The sequence below is a fragment of the Phoxinus phoxinus genome, assembly GCF_949152265.1.
Source record: "Phoxinus phoxinus genome assembly, chromosome: 12".
Classification (NCBI taxonomy): domain Eukaryota; kingdom Metazoa; phylum Chordata; class Actinopteri; order Cypriniformes; family Leuciscidae; genus Phoxinus; species Phoxinus phoxinus.
Window position 1 is genome coordinate 9,379,918 of NC_136887.1, and position 27,110 is coordinate 9,407,027.

General features: G+C 37.9%; 1 protein-coding gene across 4 annotated transcripts in view; it reads right to left on the bottom strand.

Moving 5' to 3' along the window:
• Window positions 1-1,169: 1,169 nt before the first annotated feature.
• Window positions 1,170-27,110, bottom strand: part of LOC307008552 (mitogen-activated protein kinase kinase kinase kinase 4) — a 70,973-nt gene continuing 45,032 nt past the window's right edge. The window contains exons 22-32 of one of the 4 annotated variants that reach the window (XM_079631451.1): window positions 25,077-25,167; window positions 24,656-24,799; window positions 23,570-23,696; window positions 23,327-23,482; window positions 22,313-22,456; window positions 19,946-20,080; window positions 19,033-19,133; window positions 15,324-15,473; window positions 6,562-6,721; window positions 3,071-3,210; window positions 1,170-2,647 (exon numbers count right to left, since the gene is read on the bottom strand). In XM_079631451.1, the coding sequence (XP_079487577.1) occupies window positions 2,564-2,647; window positions 3,071-3,210; window positions 6,562-6,721; window positions 15,324-15,473; window positions 19,033-19,133; window positions 19,946-20,080; window positions 22,313-22,456; window positions 23,327-23,482; window positions 23,570-23,696; window positions 24,656-24,799; window positions 25,077-25,167 (1,432 nt within the window). In that variant the 3' untranslated portion in view covers window positions 1,170-2,563. The remainder of the gene's footprint in view (window positions 2,648-3,070; window positions 3,211-6,561; window positions 6,722-15,323; window positions 15,474-19,032; window positions 19,134-19,945; window positions 20,081-22,312; window positions 22,457-23,326; window positions 23,483-23,569; window positions 23,697-24,655; window positions 24,800-25,076; window positions 25,168-27,110) is intronic. The other 3 variants (XM_079631452.1, XM_079631454.1, XM_079631453.1) reach the window with 3 other exon arrangements.

The window sequence follows — 27,110 nt, forward strand, 5'->3', positions numbered from 1 at the left end:
AAGTGAAGCTGGTAATGCTGTTTGTGTTGTTAACCTTCCTCTGCTGAGATCTTGAGAGATCTGTTAGTGTTTAATGTTGTGTTGGGATTTGTGGGTGAGCAGAAGAGTCGAGCCTGTGCTTCAGTCCAGCAGAAGACCGAGAAACACTGATGATAAACTGTATTGCAGTGATTTTATTTAGTCAGTTAATCAGACATGCACCAAGTATTTGCAGTTTAATGAATACAAATAAGTGCATCATTGTCCCAACACACATTTTTGTATTAGCAACTTTCCTGTAGCTCAAACAGTAGAGAGTTGGTGCTTGCAACGCCATGGTCATGGGTTTGATTCCCAGGGAAAGCAAGAACTGATAAGAATGTAAATGTGTAACGTCTGCCAAATGCATACCTGTAAATATTCCCGGATTCCCATTCCCACCTCAAGGTAAAACCACCTTTTATGCTTTTTAAGTACACCCATCTAATGACATTTTACATTGTAAATATGTATTTCCAATATATGGAAAAAAGCAATTCCTTATGTATTAGGCTATTCAATATATTGTAATATATTAATATAATTTATTAGTTCATATATTTTTGTTCTTCTGCTGCAAATGATTATGATCCTTCATAAGATCAGCATTTCAACAGCCTCAGATAATTTCCTGTGTTGTATGAGCACACGCTCACAAACATGTCTGTTCTAAACAAAAAACCCTTTGAGTGCCATTTTACGTGCAGTCATATTTGACATTTTACTGTTGATACATAAATGAGACAAATCATCAATGAGTGAAAATAAAACAACTGCATGAACAAGCAAGTTCGTCTGTATACAAGCAATGCAAAGTGCATACATTTGGATTTCAATTGCGTCTTTACAAACACAGCTGTTGAGTACATACATCTTGTCCAGATATAACAATTCAACAGTTACCAATCCCACATATCCCAAGCTCCAAACCTCTATTTTCTGACTTCCAATATTCCAACTTTTTTTAAACGTTCATATGATCATCTCCCCATTCCTGGGGCTTTTCTTTCCTCCATTCATTTTCCAACAGAATCAACCATCTCAACTCATCTCTAGACACTCACATCTCTACGTTCACGTCCACACAGATGTTGTATTTTTCCACACGCAACCAGGCTTTGTAACAAGATGAAGACGAACTGAAGACTGGATACAAATATAAACGTGGTTTATTAAAACAAAAAGGAAGACAGGCGTAACAGTGTGCAGCAAAACACTAGCATACACGAACATCGCCTGACAGAAACCGAGTGAACACAGAGGAACTAAACACATGGTGATGCTGGGCACAAACTAAACGATGAACAGCTGTGACGAATTAATCACCATGGTTACTGACGAGTGGCGGGAAAAAAAAAAAATCAAACAAAGGAACACGTGATGAATGAAAACAAACTGAAAGTCCATGAAAACATAAAAATAATACAGTAAAGTGAAGGCTGTTAGTTTCTATGCAAAAAATAATGAAAATGTTTCATAACTTTGTCTTAATTTTCCTTCAAATTTAAAAAAATACTGTATGGCTAACAGAAAACACATTACACTGAATTGTTACATGTTACAGCATGAGAAAATCTTTTGCAAGATACAGTCTTTTCAAAATACCAGTCTTTGTAAATCAAGGATATGCGTTTATCATTCATCCCTAAACTTAAGCAAATATATGGCTTTGTGGAACGTAATGAACCTTGTGGAAGAAGATATCGAAGGCTGCGATTCGCCAGAACCAAAGACAAAATAAAAAGGTTTGAAAAAGAAAGCTAAACTAAAACAAACTGTCATCTGTGAAATGTGGACAAGAGCTAAAACAAAACCAGCAGCAAAAAAAATGATGTTCAGACTCCTCACAGATGGTCAAGGAAACATTAGACGTTCATCTGCATCCAAAAGACATGCAACCAACAGCTAAACCTTTTATTGATATAACATTCATCAAGATTATGTGTTCAGTTATGGTGGGAGTTATAATAAACAAAAACAACAAAAGTTAAACTGATCATTACAATTATTGTTTACCTGAAAAGTCCCTAAAATTAAAGCTGAAAGTGCACAGTTATTGTATCAATTCAGTTCTGAATTGTCAGCATACCCCCCCACCCCCCAAACAACATTTGACCGTACACTAGTACAACAGTTAGTCCTTCATCTACTAGCTGTTAGTATCGGTTTCACACCAAACCGTGTACCAGCCATGGTTATTATACAATACAATAATTAGGTATTAGGGACAAAATATAAAGTCCGTTTAGCAAGATTTGACATGAAAATAGAAAGAGAAATAAAATTAAAATCCAAAACAAGATTTATGTTTTGGGGTTAAGCACAGATCAAGACGACAAAGGCTGACGCTGTCAGACAGGATGCAATAAATCACCTATTTTACATGTATTAATATGTATATATATATCACTTTTTTTTATAGTTTTTATTAAAACTGTTTACATGTGAACATGGATTATTTGAATCTATTTGCAGAGATTGTTCATTATGGGATATGGACAGTCTATACGGAGTAATTTGGATGCTTTTACCCAGCAACAAAAGATCACCAGTTGAAGAGCGAGTTCTGTCCTAACGTCATGAAGTAGATTTGACTGCATCCACCCGACTGGACAGAAGCGAAGAACACCTGCAGAGAAACACATCATACCCAATGCTTAATGGTTCATACCTTTTCATATGCTTATAATGTAGGGTGACCATACGTCCTTTTTTTCGACCGAGACGAAAACACAGGAATTTTCTTAGCAATGATAGCACATCAACCGATCACTTGTTTAGCGTTCATGTTAACACTACATTCAGATTCACCAATCAGAATGAATTCAGTCCAATTGAAACAAAAGGTGTGCATGTAAACATATTGAATAGCGACTGTAGAAAGCAAAAGCCGGACATGTCCGGGGAAAAAGAGGACGTATGGTCACCCTATAATAATGCCCAGACAACCTCTTTAAAAGTGGTTCTATGTTATGGTGTTTCTGGGGTAATTTGGAGAGATTTGGGGCGTTTCTAAATGTGATATTATATAAGAATATAGGAATTTTCTTACTTTATCGTTTCTCTCACACAGGAACTTGAGCTTCTGAGCCTTTTTGTGCATAAAGACTCCCTCCAGACTTGCAGTCTTGGCAGATCTGAGTTCGATGGCTTTCTCCCCCCATCCCATCACCTGATTTGACTGAAGGTAGGCTGCCATACAACAAAGAAACAGATGCAAAACATCAAGTCAACTAGTCACGAAGAAAGAACTCTAGCATACTCCACTTTTTTTGGAAATAGGCTCATTTTACAACTCCCCCAGAGTTAAAAAGTTGAGTTTTACCGTTTTCGAATCCATTCAGCCGAACTCCGGGTCTGACGGTACCACTTTTAGCATAGATCATTGATTCTGATGAGTCCAGTAGCATTTCTTTCAAAATGACCAACGAGTTTCAATATTTTTCCTATTTAAAACTTGACTCTTCTGTAGTTAAACCGTGTACTAAGATCGACGGAAAATGAAAAGTTGCCATTTTCCAAGCCTATATGGCTAGGAACTACTCTCATTCCGGCGTAAGAATCAAGGAACTGTGCGGCCGTACCATGGGTGCAGCAGGCGTAATGATATGACGAAGCACTTGCCGTCAACAAACCAACGTGACAACCTGCTTGCACAGGGAGCGTGCCTTGTAGCATGGAGACATTTGTGAGAGACGATTTAGATGACATTTACTTTGGTGCTGATCCCGAACCGTATTTATTTGGAAACCTAATTTGCCGCCTAAAAACTACACAAACTTAGTCCCGGTCATGTTGGAAGTTACCAAGCTGGGGACAATTTTCAGGTGCTTCGTCATATCATTACGCCCGCACCCATGGTACGGCCGCACAGTTCCTTGATTCTTACGCCGGAATGAGAGTAGTTCCTAGCCATATAGGCTTGGAAAATGGCAACTTTTCATTTTCCGTCGATCTTAGTACACGGTTTAACTACAGAAGAGTCAAGTTTTAAAAAGGAAAAATATTGAAACTCGTTGGTCATTTTGAAAGAAATGCTACTGGACTCATCAGAATCAATGATCTATGCTAAGCTATGCTAAAAGTGGTACCGTTAGACCCGGAGTTCGGCTGAATGGATTCGAAAACGGTAAAACTCAACTTTTTAACTCTGGGGGAGTTGTAAAATTAGCCTATTTCCAAAAAAAGTGGAGTATCCCTTTAAGCACACACACAAACATTCAACAAAGTGGAGATGATTTGGTACAAACAGGGTTTTCTATCATTGCTGTTTAACATGAGCAAAGAATGAGTGAAGTTAACACTGCATCAATATATTCATCTGAACTATAATGGAAATTAAATAAAATGAAAAAATCATTTTAATGATTAAGCAAAATCACAAGAATGCAGTTGTTCTGAATATGAGCATGACTGCGAGCATGATATTCAATAAATAAACAAGATAACATTGAGTAAATTATATTTGAGCCACAAAATTACCAGTAATATTGTTGAGGTAAGGCACCGTTCTGCGTTCTGTGATTGAAACTCAGGTTTTTACCCTTATGTTTTGAAAACCACAGAACACCAAGAATGTACCGTCGTTTGTGGCAAATTTTATTTGTGATTAGCTCATCAAGGTTGTATTATATTTGTATTCTTTTTTTATTACAGTACATTTTTGTTGATAATATTCCACATTTTGGGCAATAAAGTTTCTAAACTGAACTGTTAGTTTGTCAGGAGCAGCTCACCAACATCCCGTGCCAGAGACATGCAACCAAAACATCCAACATGGTTATTCAAGTTCTACACAATACTCTCCTCCATCTAAGACCAATAGTTACTCTAGACTGGAACCCCTTTAGAGATGAAGTTGTCTTGAAACCTCTTTTAAGGAACACTGCTTTAATGTTGAGCTCTGGTAAAGTAAGGGAATGTAAGTCTTGTACCGTCTCTTGTTTATTAAACTGAACACATAGATCTCAGTAGAAAACTTTTGTCACATCCTCCAAGCTGAGACCACAGCATGTTTAAAAGCCCGTTCACACCAAGTAAAAAAACGTTATAAGCGTCCACATCAACAGATGATAACGGTATGTTTATTCTAAGAGTGTGCTTCAGTTATGTTTTCAGAGCATTAATGCGTATATTTAGCTCTGAAAGTGATTGCAACAATATGTTCTAGTTGTGGTGACAAAAATGTTCACGTTTTCAGATCTGTAGATCGTTTGCTTTGTCCCGAAACAGGGACTTCACACTTACAAATAATAAGAGTAAAGGTGTATGCGTATTTGGCGTGCTGGCAGGGGAGGACTCCGAACCCAGAGTACTCCCCGTGTTCCCGGCTGGGATAGTAAGTAGCCAAGAGTGAGGAGGCGGAAGGGTTGCAGAAAAGACTGTCAATGAACAGAGGTGAGTCGGATATATATAGGCCCCCAATCGTACTTATTGGGTAGAACGTGCTCCTCCCGAACTTTGTTAATAAAATATCATTTATTACAATGTAGCATTTTCTTCTTGGTTTGGTTCGCTTTCACAAGGCAACATTTCAAAGCGTGCCAAAATGTGTTTAGGCAAGTCACATGTGATTAAACTGTCCTCTTATTGCTCAGAGTTTCCTCTGCGTCATCCATCAAGATGAACTGACAAGTTCGCTTTGTGATTTATCTTAAGAAACACGAGGAGTGCCAGTAATACAACGTTTCAGTCATCATTCATGATAGTACAAGCTAGAACAGGGACACATTCCCATTCTAATTTATTCCCATACATTAAAAATTAATTTATAATGCCGGTAGAGTAGGAATCAAGGCTTCGTCGGGACAGTATTCTTGCAGTGCAGGGAGAAGAGCAACATTTTACGATGAAGAGATCAACTATGATAACCAATGTGCTCACTCACAGAATGAGACACTGCTGCTTTTTATATAACACATTTCCGTTATGAATTACGATACCGATTGGTTCGTTGGGTCGGATTGCTTTCTCTCCTCAACTGAACATAGATCGTTTTCAATCGGGCCGAGACCACCTGGACCAGGCGATCTCAGAGCCATTGTTTTGGTGCGGATCCGAGCGTGATCGCTGTGTTCATATTTGCCTAAACGAACTGAACAAAGGGAGAAAATGCACAAAGTTCCGAAACAAACGATCCTCAAGAGTGCGATTTTTAAAACTTTATTATTCTTGGTGTGAGCAGGTCTTAACGCAGGACTGCTGTGACTCTCCACACACAAATCTGCTCATATGTAGGAAGTGGGCTGAAAGATGACTCATCCACCCATATGACTTGTAGTGCTTTTTCGTATTTAGAATCTCATTCACATCAGTCACATGTCAGTACAAGAACTGCACCTCAAGAGCAGTAATATAGCTTACAGTACGACCAGACCGCATTTAGACAGTTGCATCAAAAACCAAGAGAAACAACAACAAAAAAAGCATAGTTAAATTAAGCATCATTATATATAGATAAATCATTGCATGTCCATACTGTACATTATTTCCAAGCTAATGCTCATGGATGTTGCAGCGGTTCTTTTGAGAGCTGAAACTCACCGACAGAGGCGGGCATCTCCCCCCACTGCAGAACCGTCTCCTTGGTGATGCGGCCATAGGTGTCGATGTAGACGCCCTCGTCCTCGTAACACAGCAACAGCTCCATCCCACTGCTGCTGGGCAGGATGATGATGGCATGCGGGCGGATCAGACCTTGGATCTGAAACACACAGACATTCTGTTAGAAAGAGGAGAGCGGTAACAGCATTACATGCAGAAGTCACAAGTACGTCGCTCTACTGTACTGTGTGTATGCCATGATCCATAGCTCCTCTTAAGTACATTTACTGGTCACGGCATGTCATACAGCAGGGGTCAGCTGGTCGTAACATAAAAGTACTACAGCCAATTATTATGCTAAGGCAATGTATATTAAAACAAAATTACTATCTATTTTCATTTCAAAGTTGCAAACATAGGCTGTCAGTTTTCTTCAATAATGTGTTCATTTATGGAAGCACATTATCACATGCTGACACAAAAATGCATCACAAAAGGTATTTTCTCTGCTGCATCTTCAATATGATGATTTCATTTCCATAGAGCTGCCAGACCCCAAAAAGTAATATTATTAATAAAATAAATCAAATGTAAAGATATTGTTTAATAAGGAGACTATTTTATTGAGTTTAATTCAGTAGTTCTTATTGTAATCGGAAAATATGTAATGAAAGCATCATTACTCTCCATCTATTATTTTATGAATAGTTTTGAGCATTTAACAAAAAAAAATCAGCTGAAAGATTCAGGCAATTTACGTGAATTGTAACAATATTTATAGATACAAATGCATGTCTGGAGCATGTTAACTCTTGCCAGGCAGTTGCTGGCAACTGGCAAACATTTTAAGTAAAGAGTTAATGTTACGTATAGTTGAGATATTTAACATTGACATTAAGGCATAATATAATTAAGTCAGTTTAATTATGTTTTTTAAACAGAGGAGTACATAGAACATAATTTTTAGAAAAGAAAATGTAAAAAATTAGAGGGACAAACACTTGTCCAAAATATATTGTCCTAAATAACTTATAGTTTATGACTTAGGCTGTAATATTAAGAGGCACCGCTGATGAAACAAACTTTTTTTTTTATAATACCAATTGATTTAATTATATCAGTGTTAATCAAATTAATGTAATGTAACTTGTCTAATAATGTATATAATATGTTTATATTAGTGATCCTGAAGGGTCCCAAGTCCAGTGCAGTCTTCAGTGCTTCTGATGTGTCTGTGGGCCATGTACATTTCCCCATCTGGCACAGAAGCCGCAGTGTCCACTTCTCCAAGTCCAGTAGTCCTAGAGGTCCTAAATTCGGTTGTCCCATGTCCAGTAGTCCTGGAAGTCCCAAGTTCAGTAGTCCTGAAGGTCCCAAGTCCAGGGTCCCAGAGTTTCTTTTAATGTCCTCAGTGCTTCTAATGATGGCTGCCACCATCCGATGTGTGTGTGCCATGCATGCACACTTGTCCATCTGGCACAGAGGCGGTGGTATCCAACGTCCACTGTAGGTAGGTTGTAACCTCTGCTACCTTAAGCAGTGGTCCAGGAGGACCAAAGTCTGGTGAACTATCGTCCAGTTGTCCTCCCAAGTCTGGTTGCCCTGGAGGACCCAAGTCCAGTGGTCCCATGTTCACTGTTCTCATGTTCTTCAGGTAGTCCTGGAGTTCCCAAGTTCAGCATTCCCCAGTCTGGTGGTCTTAATTCCAGTTTCCCATGTCTGGTTGCTTCCAAGTCTGGTGGTCCTGTAGATCTCAAGGTCTTCATCCACACTGTGATCTCCAACTCTGCTGGCTTCGCCCTGGTGTCCCATGACAGCTTCACCTTGGTCTTCAGCTCCGTCATGGCCACCTGATCCCCATTGTCTTTTGGTCCGCCATGATGTCCATCTCCACCGGCCTCACCGTGGTTTACTTTACCATTTATTTTTATCGTTTGAATGATTGTTTTTGATCCAGGTAATGGGTAAGGCTCTCCTCCAGCCTTCTCAATGTCTCAGCTGTTACCCACTTCTGGGTTGTGCTGTATGTTTCCCTATGGGCTGGGCACATGGGGCGGGCTGCATACTTAAATATCCAGACAGAACCATTTTATGTTATTTTTACTTTTAAAATGTGTACTTTTACTTTTTTTTTACTGTTTATTTCTTCTTTAGACATTTGTTTAATGCCTTTTCAACTTCATTAACCTTACTGTAGATTTGGCTTATTCTGGTGGGAATTTAGTTTAAACTGTTAGTTCACCCAAAATGTTTTATTCTATTATCAATGTCATTCCAAATTCCAAAGACCTTCTTTCCTCTTCAGAACACAAATTAAGATATTTTTTATGAAATCCGAGAGTTTTCTGTCCCTCCATAGTAGGAGTATAAACGGACCCTTCTGAGAATAAACGGACACAAACTGCAAGGCCCATGTCTAACCACACTTGAGACAGAGTCCTAAATCCTCCCAACAGAGGAATTTCCCGCTTGGAAATTACACCTTTCTTATTGGTCGAGCCAACCCTGAGAGGTGGGACATTTCTCCGGCTTTAAATTGCCTCTTCACAAGCAGTGTAGAGTCTCTCTTGGCCTTCGCGGTACGTTGCTGTCCTGCATGGCCACACTAGGCCCCAGGGAAGCAGGCCTTGGCCCACAACCAGCCATGTGCTCATTCAGGAGAGAGAGAGAGGAGTCTCTCAACCACAACAGAATCAAGGACAACATCATGAGTTTGTCACAATTTCTTCATTCAATGCAGAAGTCGTCAATCGCAACTTCACCCATCAACTTCCTCCCTTCTCCTGGTTGCTCTGCGTTGTCTCTCCGGCCAAGGGCTGGCAGGCCACAACCTGTGCTCCAGCCATGTGCTCATGGAGAGAGAGAGAGAGAACTTTCTTCCAGAACAGAGTCAAACAAACCATGCAAATTCATCACCATTTCTTCTTTCAACGCAGAAGAAATCGATTGAGACTCATTGAACTATCAAAATCCTTTTTCAAGAACTTCACAAAATGCTTTCACTGCAAGGCCATGCAAGTATACATTTAATGAGGTGCTCTGAAAATAATAAGCTGATGGTTCTTTTCATAGTTAAATTGATCTTTTACATACCTTTCTTTTCTTTTCCTGCTTCCAGTTTCATTCTGTCACTTACCATTTTACCCATGTACTGTATGTGTGATTGTGAGTACGTGTGTTTAGATTTAGTTGTGTTTGTGATTTAGTTAATAAAACGTGTGGACAATACGTGTTTGGTACTGATAATCAGTACCAAACACGTATTGTCCACACGTTTTATTACACGTTTTATTTATTTGTTTGCAGATGTCCTGCAAACAAAGTCTATTTAATGATTTCCAGATTCTGACTAAATGCTATTTGCACTGTACTATAATAACTGTAAGTTATTTCCCAACCCTGGAAATTAAAATTTCTATTAATCAATCAATAACCAATATTGAGGGTTGACCTGATGAACCAAGTAATTGGTTGTAATGTTAATGTAGCTACATCAAGTTAATCAGATTAAATTATCCAAATATTCATAATTAAATCACAACAAGTTATGATTAATTATTAATATTTTCCTTATTAGCTAATTTGCTACAATAGGCAGCAACTTTCAAGACCCAGAAAGGTAGTAAAGACATCGTTAAAATAGTCCATGACATTACAGTGGTTCAAATGGTATGAAGCGGCAAAAATACTTTTTGTGCACAGTCTTTGATCTTTCTGCTGAGACTTAAATGATGTTTATTCTGTCAACACTGCATTGGCTGCCTATTAAACATTGTATAAATGTTAAAATATTGCTGATTACTTACAAAGCACTAAATGGTTTAGCTCCGCAGTACTTGAGCGAGCTCTTAACGCATTATAGTCCTTCACGTCTACTGCGATCTCAAAATTCTGGCCAGTTAATAATACCTAGAATATCAAAATCGACTGCTGGCGGTAGATCCTTTTCCTATTTTGCACTAAAACTTTGGAACAGTCTTCCTACCATTGTCCGGGAAGCAGACACACTCTGTTAGTTCAAAGCTAGATTAAAGACACATCTCTTTGACCTAGCATTCACATAACTCATTGTAGACTAAAAAAATTGTTCACAAAAATTTCATCTAAAATGTTCTTGTATGAATATCTGAACATGCAATCTATCAAAATAAATAACAGAGCCTTTGCTTTAAAACAAAACAAAAAACATGTATTATTATTTTTAATCAACATTTGAATGTGGGTAAGTTTTATAAAAGAACAACAACATTTTTTTTAAAAAAGCTAAGAAAATCTTGGTTTTTTTTCAAAGACTACAACGTGCATAAGCTAAGCTTTTATCGCTTGTTTCTGCTTCTTTTTTTGCCTGTGATTTGATCAGAAGATTCTCTACTCTTTCAGGAGATGCGTAAAAGTGCCCCTACTAACAGTGAAAACATGGAAAGCTGGAAAATTCTGTCAATGGCGTGGAAAGGAGTTAATAAAATGATGGTGAAATCTTTATCACACATCACTTGTAAATATGCAATGACCATGTAATTCAGTTCATTCAATTACAAGAATGAGGTTAAACACATTTTAATATTAAAAGTTATAAATTACCTTTGGCTTAGCTAAAATAAAAGAAGAAAATCTTAACCACTTTTTAAGCGACTACAAAGGATTAGAATATATATTCTCATGTCTATGTCATTTCCACAATCACACACCTCTCACTGTACTTGCCTGACTCAGAAATAAATTCACACACACTGTACTGCCATCCCTCTGTAGAGCCACCACAATCCTGAGCATCAATACGGGCATCCAGAGCCGCAGAGAAATCCTTATCCTCTGCCGCGGGATTCTCATGAGCGCCAGCCGCGCAAACACACCGACACAAACAGAGAGTGTGTTCCCAAGTGGGAGAAGCAGAATTACACCACGCAAAGATCAGCTTGAGTGTGGTAGGACTTCGCTGATGAGTGTGTGCAAGTGAAAGATGGAAAAATGCAATTGCATTAAAAGCAATGTGTGTGAGAATATGGAAAAGTGACAGAATGAACGAGAGAATGGGAGGGAATGAATGAGAAAATGTTGGTATGGAAGGCTACATGATTTAGTGCCGCCCAGCTTCCAGTTCTGTTTCTTGCCGCTAGTTCAACTCTAAATTTATCTACTGCCTGTTAGAAGAAATGAAAAAAAACCCTGTGAAATACCAGGTCATTTCAATGGGCTTTTGCTTTGGGAACATAGCAAAGGCTGCAGAGTTATTTTTGGATGAGAGATCAGTTTGGAGAAACTAGCACACACACACACACACATTGTGAGGGTGAACTAGTCCGTAACTATGTGGGACACCTCAGAGGAGTGTGGGCCGTAGCTAGGAGGGGGTGGTGGATGAACACTACGGTCTTTGCTCTTCCTCACTGTAAGGATACACTGCTGTGTGGGTGTGTGGGGACGTCAAATGCAGCTCCATATCATCAAATTTTCACACATTACATTTTGTTCTACATGCATTTATGCCATCTCTAAACTGTAGCGTTTGGTTGAAGGAAAACGTGTGTGATGTGGTGACGGTATTTTCATATGCCTGCTTTTGTTTAAGGGTGAATCCACATTTCACCCCAAAACCAAGATCATTTTGATTACTTATGAAACAAAGTAAAGGTGCAAAATCTCTATCAACAGTATGATGGTACAAAATTGTGGTTTTGTGACGTCTCAGCTTCTCTGTGCAATCAGGTTTAAACACACAGTTTTAACCTAGTTAAACACAGAGAGAAATCTGAATTATTATTCCATGTTTTCAGATTTTTTATTACTGTGTGTTTCTGGACCCTTGTAATGAGAATCTCTGGCCAAATACACAAGGCAGGGTTGATTGAAATATAGAAGTACAGTTATTAATTCTTTGTTTTGCTTTTAAAGTAAGCCAGACAGGCAACACAAACACCACATAATGATGAGTATTTAAAATATAAATTAAGGGATATAGCACGTACATAAAGCTTGTCGCAGCAACACCAGCAAACATTGCATGAACTTTCTGATATTAAGACTTACAAATACCATATATGGGACCGTACCACTCAAGTGTTGCGTGACATCTCTGCGCCGGGTACATCCATGTAGCAGTGCTTCGCCTTGTACTCGTTGACAATACGCAGGCCACAAGTAATTATTTTTCGTTCTTTTTTTTCACTTTTACTCACGACATGCTATCCGGCAACAAAGGATTCCATTCATTATGCTAAGCTAAGGTAGCGGCGGCGCGTTTGCCCACCTATCTAAATACAGTGATGGGAATAATGGCGTTATAAATAACGGTGTTACTTTTTTCAGTAACGAGTAATCTAATTGATTACTCTTTCCATCTTAATAACGTCGTTACCGTTACTATCAAAAAATGCGGCGCATTACTATAATTGAAGCTGGATTTTTAGGGGTGTAACGGTACATGTATTCGTACCGGACCGTTTCGGTACAGGACTTTCAGTACGGTGCACATGTGCACCGAATGCAATCTTTCACGTAAATTAGGCTAGTTTTGTGTGCGGAACATAGGTCAATTCCGAGTTTCCACACGAACATATTAAGTGTCGGAAGTCTCCGCATTGCACTGATTAAATCTGATTAATCGTTTTTGTGATTCAAATACATGTAAAATATTACCATTACATCTGTCTTCCTGTGTGCGGAAATTTGTTTATGTTGCTGTGACAACGAAACACGTGCACACGCGCCTGTGTTAAGAGCGCTTGTAGCTCCGTGCGCGCTGATGCACTCATCTGTGGACATTTCTGAATGCCTTTCTGTTAAAAGCGGGCTTTCCACACAAACAAACGTACATGTGTCATTAGTATGAAAAAAAAAAAAATGGATTTTAACTCTCGGGTCGGGCTCGGACATAAATATCGCATAAATAAAGATCACCACATACACGGCACACTCGCTTTAGCCCAGCCTCTCGCTAGCTAGCGTCATGGCCAATATTGGTTTGAGAGTATTTTATTTAGTGGAGAACTTTGCAGCAGTATTTTATTTCTTATTCTTTTTTTATTTTATATCTTTTTTATTTATTAGCCTAATGTTATATTTTATTAAATAGTGTGTTTAAAAAAAGTGTAAACAAATTGTTAAAAAAAAGTTTATAGTAAACAACCAGCAGTTTAATGTTTTGCATTTCTATCCCTTACTGTACCGAAAATGAACCGAACCGTGACTTTAAAACCGAGGTACGTACCGAACCGTGATTTTTGCGTACCGTTACACCCCTATGGATTTTTTTATCAGACCAACTAGATCTCTGACGCCGGTTTCACACTGCACGCATTAGCGTTTGGTCTATTTATGGTCTCGGAGAAAATAGACTCGGCGCCGAAACGATTGCGGCACTGCTGCTTCTGCTCCGCGCTGCCTCTGCGTGCGGTGTGAATGCTCTACTCTGTTAACATGGGCGCCGGAAAATACGACAGTTTTTAAAAAAATAAGCAGTGTGAAACCGGCGTGAGCCGAGAGGCAAAGACTTGTTCTTCCTTGGTATACCTCATATTGTTACACTGTTCTACTTTTTCGAGGAAGAAAATACTTGAAGTACAGAATATCTAGCCCACCAATTGTATGAAGTTTTTGTTTTGTTTTATTTGCACTACAAAGAGTGTATTTGTTATTTCTTTTTGGTATAGTGCTTAACAAGCATCATTTAATTTTGCCCAGTTGTGGACCGTTGAGGGGCAATAAATATAAAAAGTTCCAAAACATCTATGGTGTTATTTGTACCGATCCACTATATAAACATAATATCTACATACATGGCATTTGATTGGAGGCTAGTCTCACTTTGTCCCACAGCAACATTAAAATAGTTTAGATTTGTGTACATTGTTTCTGTTAATAATGTATTGTATTAAGTGTCCATTTCATTATAATATTTAGATTTATCATAAATAATTGAACATGCACATGTATTTTAAGTTCCGTAAAGAGGGGTGGAGGTGGAGTCACATTTGAGCATTTAAAAATGTACTTGAAAGTAAAGCAATTGTTACTTTCTGAAGTAACTAGTTACTTTTATAATTTGTAACGGAGTAACTAATTTAGTTACTTTTTGTAAGAAGTAACTAAAAATCGTCAATAGTAACTAGTAACTGTAACTAATTACTTTTTAGTAAAGTAACTTGCCTAACACTGCCTAAATGTAGGGGAGATGGTGAATAACCCCTATTTTAAAAAAACGGTGGCGTGTTCCTTTAAGATATTTCATGATGATAAACAAATTATTCTGCAAGTGCAAGGTTTCGTTAAAGATATGAATGCACCATGCAGTGTTGGGAAAATTGGACAGGCTGTTACAAGTGAAGACCGTTTTGAGTTTTTAAACCAGTTCTGAAATTAGTGCACAAGTGATTGTAAAATAACAAACAAACAAAAAAGAAAAAAACTATACTTCCTATAAAATTTCAAAATGCTAAATAATGCTAAATAAAATATTCTGACACATTTTATACTGTGACTGTTCAGATAGTTTTAATGTATGCATACAGTGTGTATCACTTAATTGTTTTTGTGAATTTATGCTCTAAACCATTTTCAGTGGTGACAGATCCACTTAACATTGTCCCAGCATCAGTGGAGACAACATTGGGCCATTTATTTTAACACAATACAGCTGACCCCATTAGATGTTGCTTGATTTTTTCAGTGACCTAGCATGCTAGCATGACCCAAAAACCTAAAAAAATCTAATTACAACAGACACACTACTACAGGTGTAGACAAGTGCTTGCTGGGATACTCACATGACTGGGCAGGTACAGATCGAAGGGCGTCCCTGAATCCACATCAACAGCATGAAAGCCAGAGTGAGACCCATAGATGACCTTTAACCTCTGTCCATTCTCCACCGTCAGGTCAACTGAGAGCGGCTTCTGAGGCAGTGAGCCGAAGGACTGACCGAAGATAAAGAACAACTGAGTTACTCATCTACTGAAAAATAAACAAAGGATGGACATACAATCTAGTGCCCAAAAAAACAAACACACTTTTTTTATTCATTTCTTTTTTCAGGTGAGTTTCTCCACTAATACACTGATTGGCAGTTTACTGTCAGGTCTAATATTGTTTCTAACTGCTTCAATTTAATGACATTCCATAACCCGACTGCACGCACACACACTCTTTACGGGGACTCTCCATAAGTGTAATGTTTTTTTATACTGTACAAACTGTATATATTCTATGCCTTACACTAAGGGAACGTTTACACGACAACGCTATGCTTAAAACAGAGAAGTTTTTCCTTGAGTTTTCCACGTACAGACGACACCATTACCAAAACAATCCCCATTCACATGGATCCGTGAAAACCACTAAAAACACTGTATTCCGCTGCCAGGCCATTAGATGAAACACTATAGACTGAACCAAAAATACGCATGTTCATGTTTTTGTTGTTTACACGGAGACCGTTTTCAAAAACTTGCACTTTGAATCCCATTTTCAAAAGTTTGCGTTTTCAGACACCCAAAACGCATAAAAAGTCTTCAATTTTTAGTTGAAAACGGTGTTGTGTAAACAACCCCTAAACCTCCCCATCACAGAAAACATTTGCTATTTTTTTAATAAAAACAACACAGTTTAGTATGTTTTTAAATTATGTTTTATTAACAAGGTTCGGGAGGAACACGTTCTAATGATCAAGCAATCAAGTCACTCCAACCAGCTGTCATCAATCAGTAATCAACAGATCCACTCAATCAGCATGAGTAAAACCTATAAATATTCACAGTCAACTCACCCTTATTCCTCGACAGTTTTCAGCATCCCTCCACCACCCCATCTCCTCACACTTGCATGGCTATCTTCCTAACCAGAGACGGGGGGAGTACTCTGGGGTTCGGGCCCAATTTCCGAGCTCGGAGCCCTCCCCCCGGACAGCACGCCAAATACGCATAACCATTTACTCTCTGATCATTCGTAAGTGTGAACTCGTGAAAGCCTTTTGGTTTACATGGACACAGGAAGTGTCCTCATTAACCATGTTTATGTTGTAATACCCATGCCATTATAAACATTTGTGTCCTAATAAACCATAAATACAAGAACACACACACTTGTGCAACACACAGAGACTTGAGCAGTGTGTCATCGGAAGGTTTTACATCCAGTCAGTGTTCACTGTCCTCCACTTTGACAGATGAACTTGTGGCTTGACTGGACTCATGTCCACTGAGTAAGACTTCCCGGAGCTTTGGACAAAGTTGACAGGGTATATTCACAGCTAATGTGAGAACAAAAAAAGGGGATTGAGATCGATTCATAAAGTATCGGCTTTAATTCTGTTAAAGGGAAACCGCTGATGGTGTGAGCACAGCTTTTGGGCTTCTGACATCACAAACCAGAGGATGCCAGAGTGTTTTGTTCAGTTGAGATTCAGTGAATGGTCTTTGGGTAGGAAGTTTTGAGCTCTGAAAGTAACTCTTTCAAGAAACAATTATGGGTCATAATTATATGCAATTATGCTGACTTCATATATACAAAAATATTTGAAACCATTTTTGACAGTTTGTTGCACTTCGACTTTCAAAAAGCAATTTGTTGCACACAGTCAGGATGCATTCCTCATCTTAAAAAAACGATTCAAACCTGACACGGCATATTAAAAAACAAGGTTTGACAATACAAGGTCATGCCAGCCACGACAAAAACATCAGTTCATGCTTATCAAGAGATTCACGGTGACACTTTCCATGCGTTTCTTGTTTATTGAGTTGGCCTTGTGCACATCAGTGGATTGGTGTGATCTGAATACACACACATTCTGTGAGAGCTGGTGACTTCCAGTGAAGTAAACCACAGTGACCCTAGGTGACAGCATGTGGGCCTGTCCAGTTTTGAGAAAAATTCAGCTTTATGCAAATGAGGAACGACTCGATGCAGTGACTACCAATGAGAGTGGAGCTCACATGATCCACCTCCTATCAGACGCTGCTGTTGTGTGTCCACAAGATCTAAAGTTAATCATTGCAGTGAGCAATCACCTGATTTTATATGATGATCAGATCACGTACAGGGGTGATGTGTGGAACAACATATAAGATCACGTGTTGCATGAATAACAATTAATTGTGTGTGTCGACGCGCTCAGTCTGATATTTGCGGCCACAATTAGCATGTGTTCATTCCTGATGCATTACCGATGCAATCATAATTACCGTACAACAATTTTTCAGGAATGTTCATATTTAGCAGCATTAAAACTCATTTGGTGTCAAGAAAAAAAAATTTGTATTTCACATTTCATTTATCCGTCAAGACCTACAGCAGCGAAATGTCTATTGCTACACCAACCTGAGGAAGCCAGCTTCAGGTACCAATTTATTTGAAAAAGAACATTTTAAAAGAACATACATTTTGTAAACATACTATGTTTTCATGTCCGTAAAAATGGGAAGGACAACAATCTGATCTAAATGTTATAAATATAAGCGGCAGAACTTCATGTCAGAAGTAGAGCAAGTCTCTCAGGACAGCAGTGAAGTAGGACACGCACTCAAAAATGACCCATCTGCAAATTACATTATCTATCATTACACCCTCCTATTCTTTTTTTTTTCAAATGGAAGAATATATAAACGTAAACAGCAGGTAATTAGAAATATCACATTAGAAAGTATGGTTATGACCATAACTGCCTCCTGAGCCTTGGCTCTAAGCATTAATGGACGTACTGTCACTGTGGTTTTCAGATGAAATGAACACTAGTGGCAGTAAAACACTTTTGTTCATTTTCACACAAATTATTATTACTGGGGCAGATTATTGATTAATATAGACTTTTTGGCACAGCTTTTCTGACGTAGTTAACTTGCTCAGTACCTCACCTAATTACTTTTTTTTTTTTAAATCAGCATAACTTATGGGCAGTATGACAAATACTTCTATGATGCACACATGTTTTATAATTTAATAGGTAACACTTTACAATAAGGTTCATTAGTTAACAACCTTAGATAACATGAACTAAGAATGAACAATACTTCTACAGCATTTATTAATCTTAGTTAATATTAATTTTCAACATTTACTAATACGTTATTCAAATCAAAAGTTGTATTTGTTAACATTAGTTAATGAACTGTGAACTAACATGAACAAACAATGAACAGTTGTATTTTTATTAACTAACATTAACAAAGATTATTAAATACTGTAAGTAACAAATGTATTGCTCATTGTTAGTTCATGTTAGTTAATACATTAACTAATGTTAACTAATGAACCTTATTGTAAGTGTTACCATTTAATAATTACTTATTATTTTAATCTTAATTATTTTTAATGAGAATGTGACTTCTTTGGCACTGTGGTACAGTAATGTCAATCTCTTTCATTCCTCATAATTTCCTCTTTTTGTTATTTTTTTCAGTTATGAAATATGACCAGAAATGTTTTGGCCTACTTTGTGACATTTCACACAGATCATCTCTACTAGCATACGAGACTTACTTTGAAAGCCATGAACTTGTGGTATGGCTTGGGAGCCCATGCATAGATCTCCACAGCGCTCCTCAAGGCGATGACCAGGAACTTGATTTTTTCATACCGAACTGAAAGAAGTTAGTGTTAAATGATAATCAAAATCATGAGATCATTTTTTAGATTACATGCAAGAAAGACATTTATCAAACCATTCTAGCATAGATTATTATAGAAGCAGTGGTGAGGCCACATAAGGGCCAGTGTGGCACTGTCCCACCCGATCAAAGCTGCCAGAATACACTAATGGTCTGGAAATAAAACTAAACTGACCATCTATCATATTGTACCCAAATTGTACTAAACCGCGACTCCAAAACCGAGGTACATACCCAACTATGACTTCTGTGTACCGTTACACCCCTAATGAGTGTGTATGTATGTATATATATATATATATATATATATACACACACACTGTATATAGAAAACAAAACGTTTAAGGTCCACCCTATTTCACCAAGGTTCACTCGGAGATTTCTGGCATGCATTTGTTTCAAAACTGAGCACAATTATGACAATTGCTCTATTAGTGTGTGTCATTCTGTGATTATAAATACAACCAACAAAAAACACCCTTGAAAGACAAGCCTTTTTGAGCCAGACTTAATATTTGTCAGGCTACTTGCTACTTTACCGGACTGATAATACTTCCTCTTCTGGTTTGCTAGATTGAGTTCACTAGGTATTTCCATGCAGTGTGTGTATAATAATAACTGTCAGTGTTTTTAATTATACACTTAGTATGTTTTATTGGCTTACCTTGAATGTCTGCTCTAAAAGGAGTTTAGCCCTTGTATACCGTAACACTGCCTGAGATGTAGCACAATGATGTTTGTTGGTAAAGTCCATTGAAACAGAAACATATTTAAAATGGACTCACCTACTTTGTAGCTGACACATCCCTCCAGGTCTCCCACTGAGGTCCAGCCCTGTTTCTTTTCCACCTCTGGGTCATTACGCAAGATCTTATTCCTCAGCCAGGACAGGTAGTACAGCCTCAGCTTGTTTTTCTTACCTTTCCACAAGAAATAAACAAGAAATTAGATTCAAGCTATAAAAATGTCAAAAGTTTCAATGGTTTTGAAAGAATGGTTTCTACTGCTCACCAAGACTGAATTTATTTGATCAAAAATATTGCACAATATTATCATACTGTTTTATATTTGAATATACTGTATTTTAAAATGTAATTTATGCTGTGAAGGCAATGCTGAATTTTCAGCATCATTACTCCAGTCTTCAGTGTCACATGATCAATTTATCAACACATTCTTTTTCCAAGACTTGCCTCCAAATTCCAAATCACAAAACACTAGGGGTGTAACGATACCATCATGTCACAATTCCATACATATCACGATACTGAGTTATTATTGCGATGTACTGTTGATTAAAATGCTAAATTTGGAATAACATTGTGTGTGTAAATGAATAGACTTGGTGCTGGAAACCCAAAGCACAGGACAAGAGTGACACCAGGATAAATTATTTTAGACGAATATGCTTGCACTCTGTCACTGACTAGATTAATTTAAAATAATGTAGGTCACTTTTTACAGGTAACATAAGACATTTGCCATTATCAGGACCCACAAATATTCCCCCATTGCATTATTATACATATTCAACATTATATATAGTAGTTTATAAAACGGTTAGTTCCAATCCTTGATTCTGATTGGTCAATAGCGGTGTTTTATTCACGATAATGCATTTTTTTTCCAGCGGAGGGAAGGCTTTTAGTGATTTTACTTCATGGAAGTTGCATATATACATATTTTTCGGCTTTAATATTTGTATTGTGTGATAACCGTTTTATAAAAGCAATAAGGTACTTGAGGCTAGTGCTGTATCGTGAATAAGTCAAAAATAAATTTGCGCCGTGCCTAACAACGCCCTTTAGCCGTGACCTATTCACAATACAGCACAGCCTCTCGTACCTTATTGCTTACTTAATGTAGTACTGACACTAAAACTCTGCAAACATTCTCACACAGTCATTTTTATTTTGGGTGAACTATCCACGATACATATTTTAGCATTTTTGTATTGCGATATATTGTGACACCCCTACAAAACACTGTTTTGCAACCATACACAAAGTTCAAAGCATGTCTGATGTTTAACAAGTTGTGTATGTGACGCAAAGAGTGAAATAATTAATTACACGCATATAAGCAAAGTTAGTGTGAAAATATGCTTTTTTATAACATCAATAGCAGCAGGACAAAGACATCATTGCTTGTGAGGGAACAGTGTGAAAGTGAAAAGCCATAGGAATGAGTTTAGTAAGAGAAAGCAGTGAGATCGGTCATGCATAGAGGGGCAAGCACTGAAGGGGCAAGTTACTCTTTTCAGAAAGCAGTGTCATGTAGGAACACTCAAACAAGAATATGCATTTACCACACGATACTATCAGAAGGTAATGGGTTATAAGTTGTGTGAAAGAAATATAATTCATGGACAAATGTAATGTATACCTTTTGTTTACAAATAAAAATGAGTTTCGTCTCATTCATATCAATGAGTTCAATCATGCATGAGAAACCACATATTTTAATGTACTAATGGAACATGTAAGCAAAGTTTAGCATGAGAAATGCACTTCAAAGTTAGTTTCTAAGCAAACTCTTCCACGAATGAGAATATTGTGTTTCCATGAACTTCCATGAAGAGAGACAATGAACTCGCTCTTGCAATTCCATTCAGTATGTTCAACTTTTGTCAAATAGATCAAAACTATGGAAGTCAATGGGAACCGAAACTGGTGACCAACATTCCAAATATCTTCCAGTACATTCCACAGAAGAAAGAGAGTCTGGAATGGAATACTGGAATGACAAGAGGGGTGATTTTTAAAATAATAAAATTTTTGGGGCAAACTTACCCCTTTAAAATGGTCATATCCATTAAAATGCTCAAATATTTCAGAGAGTTGTTAAGTGTGTATGCTTAGTTAGTTGGCGGAGTAATATTGTGAGGTTTTGGTGCTGTTTTTAGTGGTACAAAACTCTTTTCTTTGTCCCAAGACTTTCTTTGTATGGTGACATTTGATCTCAGCTTCAAGCGTGGCTCCGCCAACTAGAATTTAGATCCCAAACCATCAACGTGATAAAGCTTTTTCAGTCTTGTGGTCCAGTGTCTTGCAGGATTTGCCCCAAAAGTCTTGATTTTGTTCATTCATTTGCATAGTACAAGGATAAGAATACTATCTGTTGTAGTAAAGTGCTTTGTGTAGAGTACGTACCTGATATAGTGATGAGTACATTGAGCCCCTCCAGTACGTCCATCTGTTGGAAGCGTCTTCGGCTGATGAGAGAGTAAACTTTGCCCTGACCACTACGGTCCAGCAGCCACAGGCCGTTCTCTGTGCCCACCAACAGATTCACACCTGAACACACACACAACAGTCACGGTGAGGAAAGACAGATCGGACTCAATTATACCAATTAAAACAGCATTTTCAGAGCAAGACAAAAAAATCCACGTTGATAACGGCAAGTTTCGAAAATAGTTATCATGTAATATATGGGTGAGATTACAAGTTGTTCAGTTAGTCATTGACACAGGGAGCCTGTCATTACATGCACTGACGTGACTGATATCTTCACAGAGATGGGAGTGTCTAAAGTGTGTATCTGGACGTCGGTCATGTGTGCATCAGCAAACTCACTGAAATAAATCTAACAAATATATGAGATGTAATTACAATCATTCAGTCAATAACTGGACTCGCCGTACTGATTTAAATTTCAACAGTGCAGAAACCAGTTATTTTATGTGGAAATTTGGTCAAAAGTTTTCATTCAATAATAAAATAGTAACAAAATTCAGGTCACAGGTCAAAGGTCAAAGGATATAATGAAAAGATGTGTGAAAAAATCATCTGTAATCTTCCGACTGCTGATTTCGATGAAAACCAGTAGGTATTTTGCTCCATATTATTATACAATTAACAAAGGAGATTTAATTTGAGCTTTATAATTTCAATAATACAACAGTGAAGTGAACATAAAATGAAGTGTGCATTCCATTACAGTGATTTTCACAGTTTGAGAGTGAATTTAAGTATTCCTTATTGAGCCGATGTCATGATCCCGGTTCTGTGGCTTTTGTTTTGTTTTTGAGTTCATTTCATATGATATTCATTTATTTTATTCTTTTACATTAAGCAGGAACAGGCAAATTATCTTTATTAAAACCATTATTCTGCACTGCATGTATTTCTGCAGTGTGATGTGTGTACATGAAGATGTCTCACCCCACAGGCTGGCACAGAGGATCTCAGCATTGAACTTCTTTTTATATTTGCGGATCTCTGGGGCGTCGCTCTGAGGTCGAATGTTGGTGGGGTTGACGTTCACCACAGAGCCCTTCCTGTGGGGCTGTCTAACACACGGCTCACACCTGCCATTCACTGACAGAGAGATGCATGCGTTTTATACACTGACATTTTACTCACTGTTTACTGACATTTATACAGGTCAGTGGGCATCAGACTCACATTGGTCGTATCCCTGCGGACTCTGAGGTGGAGATATCTGCAGTAAACGAGGGTCAATAAAAGGTGAGAATGAGGAAGAGGAAGAGGAAGAGGACGTGCTTTTTCCTGGCTGGTTATTGAATACTTTCTGTTAATACAGAATAACACAAGCACAAACATCAGGGGGAGAATGACAATGCAAGTATGATCAAGCAGACCACCAAATCATTGCTCTTGCCATTAAAAAGCGCTGACCACATGGAAACATAATTCTATAATATTTTTACATTTATGTAAAAAAAAGGGGGAAAAACACACACACACAAAATATATCTTTGAAACTATTAGGCTAAGTTAGGGGTGGGCGATATACTGGTAGTCTTAAAGTGACAGCAGTCTAATATTGTGCTGTCTGTGTTTTTAATGTTAATCAAACAACAAAAGATAAAGAGAAATTGCTGCTGACTGAATCACTTTTGTAACTTTATGAATACGTTACACAGTGAAGACTATGCAGTGTTTTTTGTACATTTAAGTAGTTTCTACAATTTATGTAGTCTAGTATTTCTTATTTAGTGCTTGAATGTATCAGGTAGGTCTATTTCATTTGTGTATTTGCTCTATTGTAGTTTGTTGTCCTTGTAATTAGTTTATTTGATCTTATTTTATCACTGACTGTTTACTTGTCTTCAGTGAGCTTCTTTTTTATTTTATTTATTTTTTTACTTACCGGTATTTAGGCAGGTATTAATCTTTTTGTGATATTGAAATTATATTGATATTGGTATAAAAAAATTATTTAAAGCAAAATAACTATATTGTGATATATATTGTTATCGTAAAAAATAAAATGACTTGTATCATGATATAAGTTTTATGAGCAGGCAATCGAACCTGGTGTGAAAAGACGCTTAATCTTGGGCAGAGGCTGAACGTTATTAAAGCTCTAACTGCTTACCTCTGAAACATGAGTACTGTGTGTGTCCATGATCACAGTATTAGGCACACATTAAAAATAACTATCTATCAAAGATCGCAAGCTCTCAAATGATGCTATCAGTGGTCTGCACAAAGCCAGAGGACGTCTAGATGAAGCTCTAGACCTACCTCAAAGCTCTGTGTGGTGTGTTGGTGGCAGGTGAGCTCGTGTGTGGGGCTCTTGTGCAGGAGGTCCGGCAGATGGTAGCTGTCGCTGGATTGGGATCCAGAAGGCCTCTGATGGACGTAATGTGTTAGCTTTGCTGCACTCTGCTGGAGAAACATGAACATCTGTTTTTAGGACAGGAAATCACCCTTTGAAAAAAGCTGACAGTATCTCTGAAAAACTGATGGATTGAATGATTACAATAAATACAATAAATCTCCACGGGTGGAAATGAGCTGCAGGATCACAATTACACCAAAGGCAGATGAACACAGGAGTACATTAGGACCCAATTATTATTAGGAGTTTTTTCAGTCAATTATTGATATGTTTGTCAGCTGTTTCAGCCTGTTCCCTAAAACAACAGACTGAAGGTGACTTTACCTGCTGCGGTTTCACATTGAGATGAGGCTGAAGAATGATTTCATTAAACTGCCCTCTGGATAACAGGGGCCTTCCATTGCTCAACGGAGACCTAGACAAACGACAGTCAGAACGATTTTAAGGACGCCAAAGAAAACATTTGTTCCTTTGACCATGAACAAGGCAGCAAAGACAAACACTAGACACAACAGTAGAATGAGTAGAAATAAAGCTGCCAGCAGCAATTATCGGGGTTCAAGCACTTTAAGGCCTTCAAGCCACTGCGTAAAAAGGTATTATGTTTTATTTAGCAAGCATGTAATCACTTAGATCATAGATGGAAAAGACCATTTATAGCCAACACAGGCAGTTTACTAAGGAAATACATGGTTTTTAATCCTTTTTTCACCTTCATAACAGTTAAAGTGGCACCTACTGTATGGCCCAATGACAATGTACATAACAGTTTCCATACTTCTTTAGAATCATGCACAATTTATGCAAATCAGGCAGGAAAAGGGCCATTTTCAGCCATTTCATGGGATTTGCCATTGAAATACAGCAGTTTTACACCTTTTTAACAGTTATAGCTGTTATAGCTATGGGCCGATCTCCATAAAAGTCTGCATGCTTCCTTAGAATCATGTGCCGCATGTGCTCACCTAATGACGCAAAATTCTGTTTTTTAGTTTAGGAATGATAGGCTTTTGGGTAGACTTGGACATGCCTTTTTTCTAAAGGATCCTGCTATAGCTATGCAAAGGCCAAAGTTCAACATATTTTTGATAATTATTGACCGTCCTAGAGAGTCCCTGAAAATTGTGCCACAATGGTTTTATCAAGGTTGAGATAAAAACCTAGGGCTAGTTCGTGAAATTTGGTACTTGAAATAATCTCCCATATTTAAAGGAACACTCCGACTTTTTGGGACTTTAGCCTATTCACCTTATCCCCCAGAGTTAGATAAGTCCATACATACCTTTTTCATCTCCGTGCGTGCTATAAGTCTGTTTGACGCACCCACCGCTAGCCTAGCTTAGCACAAAGACTGGATGTGAATGGTTGCAGCTAGCATACTAATCCAAATAAGTGACAAAATAAAACAAACATTTTCCTATTTACATGTTGTGATTTGTATAGTCAGAGTGTACAAAAAACAAAGTCACATGAGACACAGACATATTTTAACCGTATAAATACTGGGAACTATATTCTCTGAAGGCGAAGCACTGCTACTTGGGCGGAGTGATAACCGCAGCACCTGAGACGCGCCGTTGTTTCTTCTGTCAACAAAACCAACGTGACCTCTAGCTCCGCTCAAGTGTTTACTGGGACGACAGAGCGCGTTCGAGGCAACAATACTAACATTACAGGGGATACATGGAGCCCGTAAACAACTGCAATAGTAGTTACCACCCTATTCATATAATAGTGTCACTAACGTTACATTAGATCTAAGCACTGTTACAGTAACGTTAGGCTAAACATTTAAAAATATAACGGAACACTTACCGCAGCCGCTCCACTTTGTCCTGTATGTGATATCGATGGTATGGCTGTATTCCATTTTTTGAAAATAGTCGTCCTCAGTGAAATGTACCGAGCAAACATAATGTCCCTTGATAATCTCATTAGGTGTGTTTTGATCAATATCCAGAGCAAGTAGCCATTTCTTCATCCGGTCAGCGTTTTTAGTTGGAATTCTATGAAACATCATGGTATTACCTGGTCTCCCCTGTTTATTGTCACAGTTCTTTACAATACAGCGAAAATCCATGATTGTAAACTACGCTTTTACTATTTATAAATTGCTGACTCTGTTACCCAAACTCTGAACAAACTCTCTGTTCCTCACCACGGCGCGTCTCAGGTGCTGCGGTTATCAATCCGCCCAAGTAGCAGTGCTTCGCCTTCAGAGAATATAGTTCCCAGTATTTATACAGTTAAAATATGTCTGTGTCTCATGTGACTTTGTTTTTTGTACACTCTGTGACTATACAAATCACAACATGTAAATAGGAAAATGTTTGTTTTATTTTGTCACTTATTTGGATT